Below are 17920 nucleotides of genomic sequence, written 5' to 3'. Positions count from 1 at the left end.
AGCACTGGAATGGGATGCACAGGGATGTAGTGGAGTCACCATCCCCAGAAGTGTTCAACGAACAGCTGGATGTGGCACTGAGTGCTGTGGTTTGGTTGGCATGGCAGCATTTGATCAAACATTGGACTCGATGACCTTTAAGGTCTTTTCAACCTTAATGATTCTATAAATTTCCTAAAGACTGGATATGAATTTAAGAGTCCTTGGCCTCCAAAACCCTGCTTGGATAATTAAATATCCCCTCCACTAATCTAAAATCTTACTCAATTCCTGAGTAACAGGACACAGAACAGTTAAACCCTTTATGATTATCTATTAATTCAAAGTAATGCCATTTCCTTCTGTTTCCATTTGAACTGATCAGGTAATCAGACACTAAGCACTGAATTCCATTAACATAAAAGTTCTCACGAAGCTTAATTTAGAACTATTTGTTCCCTTTCAGAATAAAATAAATCTTCCTGAACTGCTTTTAAGCAGAAAAGAAAATATACTATGTCCCTTTATCCACCAGTGCTTAAAGTATAATACATACTACAGTAATTTCCTATTATAATGGAATATTTGCACAGGTTGCAAATTTATCCCTGAGGAATGAGGAATCTAGTGAATGGACACATACATTTATTACACTGAATACTCGAGGTAATGCTGGCCTATGATATCAAGCCAACAAGCTCAATGATAGCCCTGATATAATTATGTAATTAATTAGCTCTATCATAATTTTTGGTTTATGACACTAACTTTTATGTGCCACTAGTCAATTTAATGGCATTTTAAATTGAAATAAGGCCCCTGAGAGAGACGCTACTTACTGAATCACAAATCTCGTACTCAGATTTCTTTTAATTTCAAAAAATGACCTAATAAAATTGCTTTATAATTAAATCCACTCTATCAACTTCTCCTATGTGATTCTTTCTCTTCTCCCATTTTTAATTACGAAAAAATTTCCAATCAGAAAACATTCGCCATCATAATTATATGCAAAAAAATCAGCGATCTCTTTTTGTATCTCTTGCTGCTCCCTTCACACAGCACCGCATCCTAGCTAGCTTTCCTGCAGAATTTTACTAGCACCCTCCAGAGTCATAGTGACGAAACTGCACTTTTTACACTGAAAATCTCATTAAATTTCCTTCTACCTTGTTTGAAAAATAGTCCAGGAGAGGGAAGAAAGGGGAGCAAAGCCCCACATACTTTCTATTTCAGACATACATTCACAAGTATTCTGGTATCACAATATGTGGTTCTCCAGTGAAGTAACATCAGATAAAGGAAGGGAAGGGAGTCCACGGCTCGCCTCCACTCACAGTGGCAGAGCCCCACTATGTGCCATCTCCTATTTCCAGCTGAAAAGACAACCCAGCAGTGGGCATTGGCACCTCCTTGGGGCTGGGGGGTTGTGATGTCATCCAAGGAGCATTCCTTACCACATAGGCATCTTCCCTGCCTGGTGCTCCTCACATGGCAACCCACCAGGATCTCACCCTGCCACAGCATTGTTTGGATTCATCCTCCACTCAGTGCTTAAAACAGTGGTATTACATTGAGTAAGGAATGTGAGCAGGCAGAAGCAGAACAATCCCCATAAAGGCTCTTTTCATAGGCTTTATTCTACACAATGGTCACTGTACCCAACAGGAGCACAATATCACTGGATGGGAGCAGAGCTCAATGACTCCTTTCTGAAGTTATGATGACTACTGCATTGAAGATACCCTTAATGTAAGTGGTACTTTGCCACACAGAAAGCATGTCAAACACAGAACAATACTCTGCTTCTGAAAGCCATCACATCATTTCAACCACTGATGCCTGGGAAATGGATATGTTGGAGATACTTGAGATGACACAGAACAGTTAAGAGAACACTTGATAATACTGGATGGTAAAGACAAACAGATTAAATTATTATCATTTCCCTGCAGACATAATCATATTCTGTTCCATTTCTGCTCCATAAAAAATAATAATAGATAGATATTGAGCATAATTGGAACTTAAACACTTTGTACTTGTGTTTTTAAGGCAAGCACACAATTTTAATCATGACTGAGTTTTAAAAAAACAGTGATATTTGAAGTGAGGTGGAAGTAATAGAATTATTGTCAATTTCTTACCATTTGCTGTGTTCTTTTTGAAGTTATCTAGAAACTCTTCCAGGAGCTGTGACTGGTTTGGAGGGGGCAACAAACTCTTTGGATCCCTGGAAATGTCACCATCTGACCAGGACACACATAAGGGTTGCTGGGTACCACAATGGCTCATTCTCACTGTAAGCATTACACTTCTCTCTGAAAACAGTAACTCCATCTGCCTGAGATCAAGATCAGACACAGCCTCTCCATTTATGCTCAGGATTTCATTGCCTACTCGGAGCCCTGGCAGCATGTGAAAGCAAAGAAAGAAAAAAAGAATAGGTAATATAATATAAAAAGAGTCACAACTCAAACCTTATGCTGACTCGCCTTTTATTTTTTTTGTTTGAATTCAAATAGCCTAATCCTACCACAAGTCCATTAGAACCAATGGGAGCTTTATTTGTGCTGTAATTATACAGATTGACCTCATGCGTGCTTACTTTGGTAGGTGCTACCCACAGTACAGCAATCAAGTTGTTTTGTTTAAAGATGATACAGATTTGGGTGGGTGGCGGGCACCTCTCACAACCAGATACCATCACTATACAGCACCATAACACATATTTCATCAGCTGTGAAGAACAAGGCACTAGTCACGCAGATCAAATTATTCATGCAAAGCTGCAACAACTAAGGATCGAGGTTTTTATCAGCTTTTATATAAATCTAAACAGTGGCAGGTGCTGTCTTTCTAAGTCAGCAAAACCAAGCAGATATTACCATCAGGTAGCAAATTCAGATCTCTGTCTCTGTATCTCTGGGGCTATTTTTCAGAGAGCAGAACCCACGTGATCCTCACACATGCTGATGAAGAGAGGCACAGATTCTGAGCAGCGCAGTGGGAAGGTGCTCACAGAAATGTATGCAGAAAACTGTTCTGGGAAAGAAGGCTTTTGCCAGCAAAAGTGGAAGCAATGGGTCATAGAAACTGATCAAGCCCATAAAGTTCACCAGTGTGAGATGAACTCTGTCTCCAGTTTGTTCCTCTGTGCAAAAGCACTCAGTTGGATGGCTGAACTCAGACTTTTGTCTCCAAGGGTGAACAAGAACCCACGACACCGAAAGGATAATTCAGTTACTCAGTATACACAGTTTTTCCTACTATTACATACTTTCCATGGTCTTCAGGAAAGAAAACTGTGAGCAGTAAAAGCCAAGAAATATTTGAGACAGCATCCCTAAAGCTCCTTCAAATTTTTGGACTCAAAAAAAAAAAAAAAAAAAAAAAAGAACAGTTTTAAACACAAACAGGATACAATACCTTCTTTGTATGCCAGTCCATCAGGGAGAACATCACTTACAAAGATATGGGTGAGATGTTCATTCTCAGCAACTTGGGCTGTGACAGCAAAGCCTGAAGTAAAAGAGGTTTAAATCAAATAAACTTTTTTGGGAACATTTCCCTTTTATTTCCTGCATTTAGTCCACTTTACATGAGAAGGAAGATACTTCTTATGAGAACATACCCATAAAGCATACAGAAATTATCACATGGCTACCCAGTCATTGAAAGACCTGTTAAAATTAGTAAGACTTTTCAACTCCCAGAAAATGCCATGTTCTGATGTAAAAAAGAAGTATTTTCTACCTCAGCTCCATGACATTTCCATAACACAGCACAGTCCATCTTTACAGTAAGAGCTCTGCAGAATGTCTATCAGACATAGAGGTGTATTAAACAATTCCAAAAAGTGGAAATCCAAACTATAAAGCAACAAACTATACTAGACTAATGAATGGGAAAGGCCAGAAAATAATAATTTAAAACTGATTTGCAGCTAAAGCACAGCATAAAGCTGCCTTGCAAAGGTATCCTTGCAAGGATATATCATTCCTAGGCACAAAAATCCTGTCAGAATTAGTTCCAAAGTATACTTTTTTTCCCAAAGTACAGTGTCAGAGGATCCCACTACAAAAAAAAAAAAAAAAAAAAAAAAAAAAAAAAAAAAAAAAAAAAAAAAAAAAAGCTGCCTGACTTGCCTGACTGAGAGCACTTATATTAGTATATTAGTCCTGGCAAAGGACATTCATATTTCTGACAAGCACATGCTTTATTTGGCCACTGTAGGAAAATTAGAAAGTGGACCCTTCCAAGACATAAGAAATGCACTTGCCAGTGTAAAACAATCAGTTTGGGTCTTTGTTATAATGCCTCGAGTTCTTTGCAGACTCACACTTTGAGCTATCAAGGATGGCTCTGTCTGCTCTCAGAAACTGAAAAGTCCCAAAAAGAGAAAGTAAGCAATGAGAAGAATAAAAAGAAGAATTCCTGACAGCTTACCATAATCACTTATGTTTTCAGTCTTTGTAAGATGAACATGATAAACATTTAATGGACAAATTTCTATTTCATCATACACCTGTAAGAAAGGAAAAGCAGCAGAAGTCATCAAACTATGAAAACGCAAGCACCAAACCCCAGATACAGCATGGGAAACAAGCACAAAATTCTTTGCATCAAGACTTGCTGTCTTTTCATAGAGAACTGTGTTACTGTGTAAGCATCACTGCTATTAGGGGAGCTAAAGTTAAAGACCAAAAACCCACTCTGGAGTACAAGCTGACACTTTACTTTCACACTAAAAGCCTCATTCAAGTCTTCAAACATTTCTTGAAGAAAGTGTTTGCAGTGCCTAGCTACTCAAAACTGCCAACCAAAATGACAGAACGCAGTCCCAGAACAGCTTTAAAACCTTATTTTAGACCTAAATTTCACATATTTGTAGGTGATAACTCAACTGCAGCTACAGACATCACAAAACTTTATCTAAAAAGAGTCACACTTTCCTGGTCTACTATGTATTCATATGGTTCAGGAGCACAATACTCAGTATTTTCATCAACCACTCTTCTGAGTTGTAGGCCATAGTGTCTTGGTTCCAGCTGTTTCATCTAAAGAAGAAAAAGAATGGAGTTTGGAATTCATTATTTTTTACCAGAATCCTAGAAGACAGAGAAGTGACACACACACACAGCAAGCTTCTAAAATCATGCAAAAGCAATCTCAAAAAGTAATTTTCTACCTATTTTTGTAGTATAAACAAAACTAGATGCATTGCTTAAAATATAAGGTTAAAATGCTATTTCAATTTTACCTTATGATCCTCCCAAATCCTTTAATAAACACAATGTCTTGGCTATTAGATTAACTGAGTACTAATATATGCTTCCAAAGATATCTCAACAGTCTTCTGTCCTTTTGAACTTAACACTCACAACCACCTTTTTCTATAACTACTTCTAATGATTCAGTTCTGCTCAGCAGCTTTTGCTTCTAATGTAGAAAATGTGTGTGCATGTACAGGCAGATAGGAGAGGGGATGGGATGGCAAGCAGGTTCCCTAGGGGTTTGCCTTTATTAGATTTTATTTTTATTGCTGGGTTTCATCTATGATCAGAGAGTTTCCCCTATTTTTTTTTTATCTCATGAGGTCAAAGCAAAGATCCTGTCTCAACAGGAAGTCAAAGGGAAATAGGGATATTCCCAAAGGATATGAGCCTGAAAGTGCTGAGTCCCTGATGGGAGGCTCTGAAAAAATCAGGATACTGGTGAGACCATGGCACAAAATATTTCATTTTAGCATATTAATAGACCAACAGTTCTAAAACAGAAGGAAGCAACATTTCCAAAAGAAGAGGACGGACACCCTCCCTGAGGGTTATTTAACCCCTTTCATGCATCTTGGCAGCTTACAAAATCTAACTCTACTGAGTAGCTGGTAATTAACATTTTATTACATGCTGCAGTATACAAGTTCCTTGTGTTCTGTATCCTGAAAAATTGAATTCAAATGCACAAGTTGTTTTATAAGCACTATCCAAAAACCTCAGATGGAAAACAGAAATGAGAAAAGTATAAACATTATAAAGCATAGATGAAGGGAAAAAAAAAAAAAAACCCTAACAACTCTTCTGAACTTTAGCCTTATCCACATAGCATTCAAACATTTTCTGTTAAGAAGAAAGATTCCTTACACTCACCAGAGCAGAATGAAAATGTAAGAAGGAAAAGAACCAGGACAGATGAGCAGAAAGTATTCAGCATTAGAGAATGCTTATGAAAAGCTTTACACACAAAATAGAAAGACAAAATAAAACAGAAAAACATTTAAGAAAAAAATCAAGGAATTTAAAACTAAATTTTTATGCGATGCAGACAATGAAAATTAAAAGTCAGCTTTACAACTACAAATATTTTGGAATGATAGCGTAAGAGAGGTAAGGAATTTCCTTTTCAACTTAATTTTACTTTTGTAAATTTTATTTCCTCCTCTAGGGGTCTTGCATGGCACCCCAAGGACTTTAAAATGCTCTGGCTCTTCCGTGCCACCTGGTGGCCAAGTCGTGTATCAGACAATCCCTTCAGCCTGACGGGGTACAGCCAAGTTTTTAGAAGTAAAGTCAAACATTAACTATTTTCTCAAGGATTCAGTCTCCACCAGGAAAAGCCACAAGAAGACAATTACTTGTTAATGATGCTCTGGAGACACATTGGGACTTGCCTCAATCAGAGTGCTTATTTTGATTTTAAAAACTATAGTTTACTCTGGATTGTTAAAAGTTTTTCTTTTTTTTTTTTCTTATTTCCACCCAATATTAGCACGTAAAAAGAGCCATTAAATCGGGCCCTTTCCTCCATTAAAGCCTCAAACTTCATTAACTTCAAGCCAGTTCAATGAGTTCACATGGAAATTCACCATATCCTATGCCAAAAGTTACAGCTGGATCTTGTCCAGCACAGGACTCCTGTTTTCCTGTTTTTCCCCTTGTGAAGTAAATAAAATAAATTTACCAGTTGGCCAGAAAACAGAACTTGAGGGTAAAGAGTTATTTTTTCCAAAAAGCTGTTTAGCACAATTTAAGTGTCTTGAATTGTGAAGTTATAGAGTTCAAGCACTGACACATACGGACACAGGAATGTTAGGTATATTACAGTGTTCCAGAGGTGCTGCTGTTTCGTCTGTAGCTAAAACCGGTATTTCTATTTCATCTTTAACCTGTGACTCAGTTTTATGTTCCGTGGTCTATAGCAATCCTTCTCAAATTGCAAGCACTGACTTTCACAAGCAAACACACTCTTCGAAATTCACAAATAAAGCTTGTATTTAATTAAAAGCTTATAAAGGTAATTTCAAAAGCAAACCTATATGATAGCCTTTGTCACAGCAATCTTAAATGTCTTCATCTCCTGGCTCTAACTCAACAAGTCCCTGTTGCTCCCCAGTGATTAATTTGCACAGAACAACCGGGTTTGCTGCAAGGACAATACAGAGTGGGCACATGCTGAAACTGCCCAGGGCTGATTACCTGGCACACTGTCACTGCTCCTGAAGTACCCCCTGTGTGCTGTCTCCAGCAACACTTTTGAAAACCTTTCCACAACCCTGCTGCCTTGGCTACAGCATATAAAAACCACAACTAAGGAAAGACAGCAATGTGCCTTAAGCATCTCCTTGTTGCTGTCTCATTATATATTATTAGTATTATACATTATCTCATTATTGTATTATTATATATAATGATAATCTTACCACAGTTTTCCTTATTTATGCATCCACTGATATACTGTGTTCCTTCTCAAGTCCACAGCTATTTACAAGGTGCAATTGTGCATGAAAAATAAGTACCTTGCATGCCAAAGACAAAACATCCTCCACCCTGTGCTCTGGCTTGAGTGTCAGCGCCACAGCTTGGCCATCACAGAAATGAACGTATGTCTGTGTTTCCCAAGCATTCTCCTTCTGGATGCTCTCTGGCACTGAGCAGTAGACATTCAAAAAATCGTCAACTTGCTGCTGGAAACAAGAGAGAGAAAAGTACAACATATATGGTTGTTAAAAAACAAAACAAAAACAAAAAAAACAACCCAAACCAAACCATTTAAATTACATCAGCAGTTTGCAGCGGCTATGATTCAAAAACGGTGCTGTGTATTTCCCCCATGGCAAGCCAGGCAAAGAGTTCTGTTACCTGCTCTCATTCACTATCAAAGACCTGATTTTCTAGACTCAGATTGAACTTGCAGTGCTTTCCCATTGTGGAATTTCATGTTTTTATCTCATACTAATCATTGATTTAACTGACTGTGGAAATATGTAGCTAGATGGTAATATATCACAGTGGAAATAATTCTTTAGGAAGAACTGACAACTACAATTTTACCTAACCAATACATGTAAAATAACTCTGTAAATAAATAAATAAATAAATAAATAAATAAATAAACTGAATTAGTGTCATTTTGACAGAAGATGACAAGAAAATTCCAGCAGAGAGCACTGTGGAGCAAGGCTAGCCATAACAAAATAAAGGCCCAAAGTAGGAATAAAGTGCTCCTATTTTATTTTCAGTTTGAGAACATCGTGTTTCATTGGCAGCAGAGGGTAGTTGCCTGTTTACCATTTTGCTCCACATTCTCCCTCTTTCCAATGCCACTCCACTTGATCAAATAACATCAGTCCTAAATAAATTCCCTGTCACTTTCTCACCCTTCATTTTCACACTTTCTCCTGTACTGCACTTCAGGTTGCATGTTTTAAAGGAAGCCACACAAGGAGAAGACAAACACCAAGAGCTGTTCAGAATTTGGAGTTTCACATATTATTTGGGTCAGCCTATTCAGCATATCACTTAATTACCTATACCAAAGCTTTTAAGTTTATGCAGATGGGGTCCCTTGATTCCCCATGCAGTCGTGGGAAATGGACAATAACTCCACAGAGTGACAAGATTTCCACCCAAGGCATATCAAGATATCCCAAGCTGTTCCCAGGTATCCCTACCTCCTTCGTGCTTTTTGTTAGTATTTTTTGTTTGTTTGTTGGGCTGGGGGGGGATTTGTTGCCTACCTAAAGACCCTTGATTACACAATTCTGTCCCCTCTCCACCAGGACACAAGCACAGGGCTGCACCACAATTAAAAGCTGCTGTAACAGCTGCACAGAGCCTCTTTCCCTTGCTGCAGGCAGCAAAGTTATTGACAACAATCTGTCAGTAGCAACAGAGAGACCAATATTATTTTCTTTTTGCAAATAACAACTGTGTCTGTTAAAAGACTGAATCAAGCAATCCTATCCAGGTAATTACCAAGCAATGCAGAAATTCAGGTTACAGACAACTCAGACTGTGGCATAGCAATAATGTGATGCCAGAATAACACTGGTTTGGTGGAATACTATTAATGGACTAAGTCTTTTCATTAATCTTGTCTGTCTTGCTCAACTGTCCCTTTTAACTAGTTGAACATGAAATTTCAATTAACACAGGTGATGGAAATCTTACTGAAATCCATCAATTTATACCTAACAGGAGTCGTGTTCTGCTACTGCAATTAACACAGTGTTGAAATCTACACCAGGAGAAGTTTGACCTTGGCAGCTGTAGGTACAGCCTGCTCGTAATGCTGGTGATGTTGAAGAAGATAATTCCTGTGGAACTGTAGTTCCTCTCAGCACTAAATCAACTGCCTAAGAATGAAGCCTGACCTACCTCCACAGTGTAAATAACAGAAAGGAGAAAGGGGGCAAGGCAGGAAGGCTGTGAGAGATTAGCACACATGAGTCAGGCTGAATTTCCCTGGTGGCTTCCTCCAGGGATAACCAATGCTATGCCTGCCTCAGCAAGAGAAGTCTGCAACTACTACAATGGTTTATTGCCCTGCAACACTACCACTCCAGCTCTGTGCAACTGAAATAAATCTCACTATTGCCAGAGATGAAAAAAAAGACCCATAACCTCATGTCACAGAGGATTAAGGTGATGAGAAATAGGTTCAAGGCCACCTTTTGATGTAAGCTTTTATAACAGGACAGAAAGCTCTGCAGCCGACATGAGCTACATCCTTTCCTTGCCACGTACACTGATGCTCAAGCATACAATTTGAGATAACCTTCCCTCTGTTATTAAACATGACTGTGTTCCTTAACTGCAGTCAAGGAACTGTTGCTTCATCCACATTTTCCATCTCAGAAAATCTGACATGAAAAGGGTTTTTCTTTTTTCCTGTTATGCCTGCAGTGACCAATTCCACAATAGTTCATTCATTCATTGCCACATGAAGTTATAACAACCGATCCAATTTTCCAGAAAGAGGCGCCAGGACTTGCAGACTGTCACATGTTGTGCCACAGGGCTGCTGCAGGACCAATAGGTTACTTCATAATTTCCTCCCACTATTTGCCTCTAGTTTTATCATCCTTTTCAGGGAAAATACAGCTTCCCTGGCAGACTTCACTATTTGTCATATGCAGGCAGCATTTTATAAAAGTTTTTATGCTGTTTTTTTTTTTTTAATTTTAAATCAGTGAAACCAGGCTGATGCCAGAGTAACGGTTTTCAAAGTTATGATGAATAATTTCTGAGTTGTTGTATGATTCACCAAAATGTCAGGATCTTAAAAATGCCCACGCTGTATTTAATACCCATTGAAAAAAGGTTTCAGGAATAGGGTTGAAATAATAAGGAGAAAAATGTTTTTATAGCTCCAGATTTCTGCTCAGCACCTAAATTGTGTGCATTTTTCTAGTCTTGAAAGACAACCCTCCTAAATTTTTAAATCCTGGCCCAAAACCTGCAGCCACATTGACCTCTCATAGTCCTCCTCTACCTGGAGAACAGGGCTGTGAGCCCCTACCCAAATTTGGAGAAGGCCATTTTACCTAGAGCTGGGACAAGAAGACAGACCTTATCCCTTTGCTGACACTTCACCTGAGGGAGAGCATTTCATTCTGCCTGCTCCCTAGTGCCATCCAAACATTTCTCTGTCTCCTCAGAAGGGTTCAGGAGGAGTAAATGCTCCTGTTAGGCCAGAGGACAGGAGAACCACAGCACACTCTGTCATATAAGGCAGCTGCATCAACCTCCCAGTCCCGAGGGGGTTGGCATCCAACCGAGAGACTGGTGTTACAGCTCTTCAGGAGAAACCTTCAGGGGCTGTGCCCAAGAGATTTGGTCACTTCTCATGTGGCAAACCTTTCCACCTTTCAGTATGTTTGAAAAGAAATGAATTGTGTTTGCTGTCTCTGAGATGGGAGATGGATGCCTTCTCACACCACACACAAGGGTACATTCTGGAGGAATTTTTTAAGTGTTCTCTACAGGAGTTGATTTCAACCCCATAATTACAATTTATTTTGAAAACAGAGGAGTGATTTGGTTTAAATACTTTCCCACTCCAGGACATAGTAGTCAAGTGGCCAAGTAACAAAGGCTATTTCAATCAATTTTTTCAAAGAACAGACAAAATGTGAAGATACTTTGAGGAGGCAAAACAGTGTTACAGGATTAAAGGACAGCTGCTGTCAGTGGGAAATGTCCTTCCAGACTGGGGGATGGCAATACTGTCCCCCAAGGAGGCTGAAGGAATGGAGAAGGACCATGACTGAGGCCAAGTAGGGAAAAGCAGCAGATCTCCTCCTGGATATCAGAGAAGATAAATCACAGCTATTTACTGGGTAATACAGCTGAGGGATGCTCCATCTTTCTCCTTTACTTGGGCAAGCTCCAGCTTTATATTATATCTCACTTTTCTGATGGGATGGTCCACAGACTTTACATGTTTTATTGCCTTAAAACTCAAAATACAAAGGTTTTGTTGAAGCAGACCAAGGGGAAAATATACCCTGGGTTACATCTCATCCCTAGAAAGCATTAAGGTCAGACTGGATGGGATTCTAAGCAGCCTGATCTAGTTGAAGATTTTCGTGTTTATTGCAGGGGGTTGGACTAGATGACCTCTAAAGGTCTCTTTCAGTCCAAACCATCCTATGATGGTTTTGCCATACTGTGAAAGATGCTTTCAAACAAGCTCGGCCGCAGGTCTCTCTCACAGTGTACAGACTGTATGTATTAGTGTGTGAAGAAGCTGCTAGGGGTTTGGTTTGGTTTTTTAAAGCTTACCATGAATGCTCAGAAACTTATGTTGAAGTGTTTTCATTAGCAGAGTTATAATCCTATCATCTAACAATAAACAGATTTTATGAACCACTTTAGGGTCTCTGAACCAGCCCCACCATTACCTTAGAGAAATGCATTCAGGAATTCAAAAACATGATGATGCAGAATGAGAACAGGCATATCATACCTCAGCAGAGTTGGCTGAATTCTGCACGCCAGCAAATCCATTTCCTCCTGCTGAATCAAAAACCTATTGAAAACATCATAGATAAATAAGTAGGTTGAACAAATAAACACCTTTGTTTCTTATCAGTTTTGGGTAAATCCATAGAAAAAACAAAAAAATAAAATTAAATTCAGAAATATATATCAACCTGCTAAGCACCAGGGATCTTTTTGTACTTTTTATTCCTTTATTCTGACTAGAAGTAATAAAGAAATACAATTCTCTCCATACAAAGAAAACTTAAGCAGATTTTCTCTTTTAAGCTACATGCACACTCAGATTCAAATATGTATAAAACATGTTCTTGTTTTTTCCTCTCTACTATTTAGTAATAAAATTCAAGTCATTTACCTTCAAACCATACACTATAGTGGAATTATAAATTTCACCTTTCAGGATACTGCTAGGGAGAGCTACGAATCTCATCATGATTTCAAATCATTATTGCTGGTTTCTAAAACCTCCTACCCTACAGTTTTTCATCTTTTCTAACCAGTTTTCTTGGCACTATCAATTGAAACTTTCAGCTTAGCTTTAAAGGTATAGTTGACCCAAACCCCACACTATTATGCAATGATAGTAGCTGACTACTGTGTCTGCTTTGGAAATGATGAAGGCAGGACCTGAGCTGTGCATTGCCCACATACTTTGGAAATTTACCTACTGGTATCTCACAAAGGTGCTTAGATTATTAATTATTTTTTTAATCAAATAAATGTCTGTGGATACAAATATTTCAGTGATAAGGCTGGTGTAAACTGCAAATTTAAAAACTATTTTTTAACTCCTTCTGCAGTTAACAAATTAGGACAATATCAGATTTACAGCTGAGCTTTTGGGGGGTTTTAGTATTACCAAAAGCCTTTAAGGTAATCCAAGACAACAAACTCTCTAGATTTCATACAAAATCCAGTTTCTGCCAATGCAAATAAAAGGTACCACATCTGAACTTCTTTGTCTCACCTACAGATATAATTAAAGTATTTTATTGCTTATGATTTGTCAAAATAGTTCACCATTTAGACATAAGAAAGTAGACAAGCATTTAAGAAACTGAGGACAGTGTAAGTCTAGACATCCCCCATCTGATACAGTGCAGTTTTATTAACTGATTTGTAGAAGACTGAGCCACTTCATTAATGTTTACAAAAGCTTCCCAGCACAGAAACTCTGAACATTTTTATTAATACCATAAAAATAAACAAGATAAAATTAAAAGTTTCTCTGACACAATGATCTTCAAGAATGTACCTCTGATGTGAAGCTAGGGTACTGTAGATTAAAACATACTAGCTACAGTCAAATGAATTTAAATCCAAGAAAGCAAGACTTTTTTTAATCTATTGTTTGATAGATTTGCTTAACACAATGAGCAGAGAAGGAACCTCCACTTTTCTGCTTAACCCAGCTGGCTGAAGGAGACAAGAAAGTTATCCTCAGACCTAGTCTCATTTTGATATAGAATTATGTGCATAAACACAAGTCTGAGCAATGATGTGGCTCTCTATTCAGCCATCTTCTAGGTTCATGGGTCAGTTTTCAAGCCATGCCCATAAAAATTCCTCACTTTTATGGGCAAGACTCAGCATTTAAATTTCCTTACTTATAATATTTAATTACAGATGTTTAATTACAGAAAGAAAAAAAAAATCAATAACTCCAGCTTGTCTATGAAAATTAAAACATTTTCAGGCCAGCTAGTTGCAAGGTTTGAAATAAGAAGGGTAAAAACCCATTGGGGGCACCTCTGCCTGTGACAGGCCTCCCTTCTCTTTGCCCAGAAAAGCATTGGGAGAGCAGAAGGAGCCTCCTCTCCTTGCCACAGCTATAATATTCTCTGTCCCTGAGCTCCACAGAATCCCCTTCATGGGCTATAAAACATATGAGAAGACGTATTACCCAGTTAAAAACAGTGCAAGGTATCAGCTCTGCTGGGAACAGAGCTAAAGGGTATAACATTCCTTCCCTCAGGGCTCATATTAATAAAGAAACAGAGGTGCAGGACTCCCAGAACAGACTCTGCTGCTGGAGAACACAGGGGAAGTTATGTGAAAAGGATGACCTAGGAAAAATTTCTCCTTTAATTCTTTCTTTTGTAAGACAGACTTGAGTTTTATTAATTAATTTGACCATGTTAACACACCTCAATCGATATGCTAAAATGTGTAACAGGCACAAGTGTAATGCCACTGTAATACATAGATATTTACCTATTAAAAATACAGACCACTAGACCAGAAAATCCTGATGTGTTATTTTGCAACATGAAATGTGTTGGATCAGCTCTGTGTCTAGAGCAGGACATGTGCAGATAGGCTTGTTTAAATATTCTGCAACAGTCTACCACACATGCAAGAACAGCCAATTTTCAAGTGCTGATCAGAGATTTTGTGACTAATAAAATCAAGGGCCAGGAACAAAATTACCTAATGAACAATGCACAAAATACGAGCAACAGCAGACATGGCAGAGGCTAGTGAAAACAGAGCAGTGTTCTGAGTGAGAGTGCACCTCTGTAACTTCTGCCTCACTGTCAAGAAGCGTCTCTGCTCTTATTTACCTTTTATTTCAGGGAAAAGGCAGCAAACTTTTGTTTTGCCTATAACTGAACTTTTATTGAGAAAACACAGACTCCTGAAGTGTGGAGGTTGCACTAAATGTAAGCATGGGCCATTAGTTCCAGAAAGAGAAAAAGATGCTGTGGTCTCACCAGCAGCACAGCCCTTCAGTGGGGGCACACATCAGCATAGTCCCTCTCCCTAGAGCCAGCCTGACCCTGCACACCAAACCTGTACCAAGTCTTCAGTAAACTGGTCTGGCATTATTTGTCAGCTGTCTATACTCAGAGCTGACTCCCTGCATGACAGCAGTCTTCTCCTGGTGGCTAAAATGTACTTCCAGGCAGTGTGTGCTGCTTTAAGAGGCCACGCCAAAGATGTCTGTCTTTGCACAGTCCCTTTTTCCCTGGAAGACTCACCTATGTCACTCTATATTGAATTGCAACAGTGCTTCAGATTCCCAGTCACAAACAAGCACACACTGTATTAAGGACTCTGCAGAGAGGCTATCCTGAAAGAAACCCTACTTCCAAACAGTTTGCAGTGTGACAGAAGTTCTGTTATAAATTCCAATCTGATGTTCCTATGCTGACAATAATTAAATTACTGGGTCAAACCCTGTCATTCACCAATCTTATTTATCACAAAAATACCCCAAATGAGACATAAGCTCTTCACAGGTGATGATCCCATTGCAAGTTTGCCAAACCTACTGAAACCTTGGATGTAGGTTTGATGGACAAATGTCTTCTACCCTGTAGAAGACCTTGCAGGATGAACCCCACGAGAAGCAAGCCATTCTATGCTATCTCCAGCACGTAAGATCTACCTGAGTTATGGAAGGTCGCTTTTCTTTTCCTTTTCTTGCCAACGTATCCAGTCCTTTTAGAGAAGAAAATAAACCCTTCTTATTTCGAACCCTTTGGGACAGAGACAGGGTACGTTTCCTGAGAGCAGCTTCATCCCTGGAGCAGATCTATTTAAACACAGAGACAGATCCTCTTGTATCACTTTCATAACAGCAAAGTATTGACAGTTATTTCAACCTGGGGCATCAAATGGGGATTACTTCAGTTCATCTCAATGTATCATGCTGAAGTGCAAGGACAATGTTTAAAACTTTCAGCAGTGATGCCTGTTTCAGTATTCCAGTGGCATGGCAGCATAATTTTTTTGTCATGGGGCAAAATTAGAAGCCATCGGAAGGGAGAATCTGAGAAAATATTGCTCTGTGAATCAAAAGCTACTGAAAAGGCTCTGAAGAAGAATGATAACCTATCACTCAGATAAGAAATTTCTAGAGGAAGACAGACTCTCCAAATTGTCAAATATAGGAGATAAATGCTATGGCATTGAGTTATTAACAAGGAATGGCACAAACCACACAGATAAAAACAGTGGCAGAGAGGAACACATTCCCTGACAGGTCTTACAGTACTACTCTTCAGACTTTACATGCAGCAAATGTGATCCAGCCCTCTCTGCCAAGATCAGCCTTGCAGCCCTGCCAAGGTTGAAGAGCAGAGGTGAACCTGCTACTGCTGTACTTCCCTTGAAGCTGACAGGGTAGCAACAGGTCACAGCTGAGGATCTCACTCATTCTTCTTTAGAAACACAGCCCACAGTTCTTAAAAAAAGTGACATTTTATTTTGAATTGTCTCTAGCTTTAGCCTGTTCTAAGAATACTTCCTTTTTAGGAGGGACTCCAAGTCTGGAGTCCTCTGGGGCAAAAAAAAAAAAAAAAAGCCATGGCCATATCCTGTAGAAGAAAATGTATTGGCAGTCAAGGAGCAGGCAGAGAGGGTGAGAAGGATACAGGGCTGCCTGAGCAATGCATGTGGCTGCAGGCATGTATTATTCCAGCACGATTCTACATCTAAGCACAAGGTGTTTTTGTGTAACACATCCATGGAAGTGCATTAGGACTTACCAGTGCATGGAAGGATGAGACAGAGAAAATGCCGAGCCTCCCCAGTGCCAATTTTGAAGGACGACTGGCAGCAGCCAAAAGGCTTTTTGGGTTTGGGAGCTCCCCACCTTGCAAACTGGATAGGTAACAGCGCATTCGGAAAAGGTCCATGTTAAATTTTTCCAGGTTCTGTTCCCATTGCTGGATCTGTTTGGATATAAAAAGGGACAATTAAATGGGGGGAAAATGCCTTTGTGGGCTGCACTGAAAATTTGAGCGCTTCCCCAAACCCAGAGTAAATTGCTTTCATCTGTTAGTATATGGATTAGATTAGTTATTCCCTGCCAAAATGCATTCAGTCATATTGTGTTACATCAACCCAAAAGATTACTTGAAATAAAACAAAGCTGGTGGTCTTAAACACATACTGACAAGATGAACATACCATGAACTTCGGGTAGTTTGATAGCCACAAAAACAGTTACATAAAAACACAGCCCTGTGGTTCACAAAAGCTTGCTTTTTTTTTTTTTTTTTTTTTTTTTTTTTTTCCTTCCCTACTACCACCCCCTTCTTTTTGGAAATTGGTTTTGTTTTTTTTTTTAGCTTAGACTGTGTAGCTAGCTGGCTGGCTGGCTAAAAGCAAAGTAGAAAACAGAGACTCTAACACACTGTGCAAAGCAAAGTAGCTACAGTGGTAGGTTCTCTTCATTCTTTACTACCATCCTATGGTTCCTCTAACTGTAAACAGAAGACAATACTGCAAACTGCAAAAAACAGCTATATAGATCCAATACAAACCACTGTACCAAAAGAAGGAATGTAAACATGCTATTCTTAAAATATATCTAGCACAGGTACATTAAGATGTAACAATTTAACTCAGTTTCAATGTAAAATGAGAAAGTGAAGACTCAAATATTTACTAGATTGAAACCTGTGAATCAAGGTTTAGATTACAGACTTTAATTATTTGTGTAAATGCACACTCAAATAAATATATTCACACTCATTTAAAACGTACACACTTATTTAAACACATATTCTTATGCACTGCACCAAAGTCAAATTTTGCTCTTCATTTCCCCAACTTTCCCCAACTACATACTGGTAGTTGCAGCAAAAATCTGCCCTGCAGATTGTACAGTTAATGTACATCACACAGTAATACCTATAGGTAGTACA

At 38.8% G+C, this 17920-nt stretch overlaps 1 protein-coding gene across 3 annotated transcripts in view; it reads right to left on the bottom strand.

The window, feature by feature from the left end:
• Window positions 1-17920, bottom strand: part of TIAM2 (TIAM Rac1 associated GEF 2) — a 90783-nt gene that overhangs the window by 49436 nt on the left and 23427 nt on the right. The window contains exons 6-13 of one of the 3 annotated variants that reach the window (XM_068184654.1): window positions 16757-16942; window positions 15655-15801; window positions 12229-12291; window positions 7775-7942; window positions 4938-5039; window positions 4429-4510; window positions 3409-3501; window positions 2127-2387 (exon numbers count right to left, since the gene is read on the bottom strand). In XM_068184654.1, the coding sequence (XP_068040755.1) occupies window positions 2127-2387; window positions 3409-3501; window positions 4429-4510; window positions 4938-5039; window positions 7775-7942; window positions 12229-12291; window positions 15655-15801; window positions 16757-16942 (1102 nt within the window). The remainder of the gene's footprint in view (window positions 1-2126; window positions 2388-3408; window positions 3502-4428; window positions 4511-4937; window positions 5040-7774; window positions 7943-12228; window positions 12292-15654; window positions 15802-16756; window positions 16943-17920) is intronic. The other 2 variants (XM_068184655.1, XM_068184656.1) reach the window with 2 other exon arrangements.

Source organism: Anomalospiza imberbis, chromosome 3, assembly GCF_031753505.1.
Source record: "Anomalospiza imberbis isolate Cuckoo-Finch-1a 21T00152 chromosome 3, ASM3175350v1, whole genome shotgun sequence".
NCBI lineage: Eukaryota > Metazoa > Chordata > Aves > Passeriformes > Viduidae > Anomalospiza > Anomalospiza imberbis.
The sequence above is the reverse complement of the archived record's forward strand: the minus strand, read 5'-3'. Positions and strand labels throughout refer to the sequence as shown.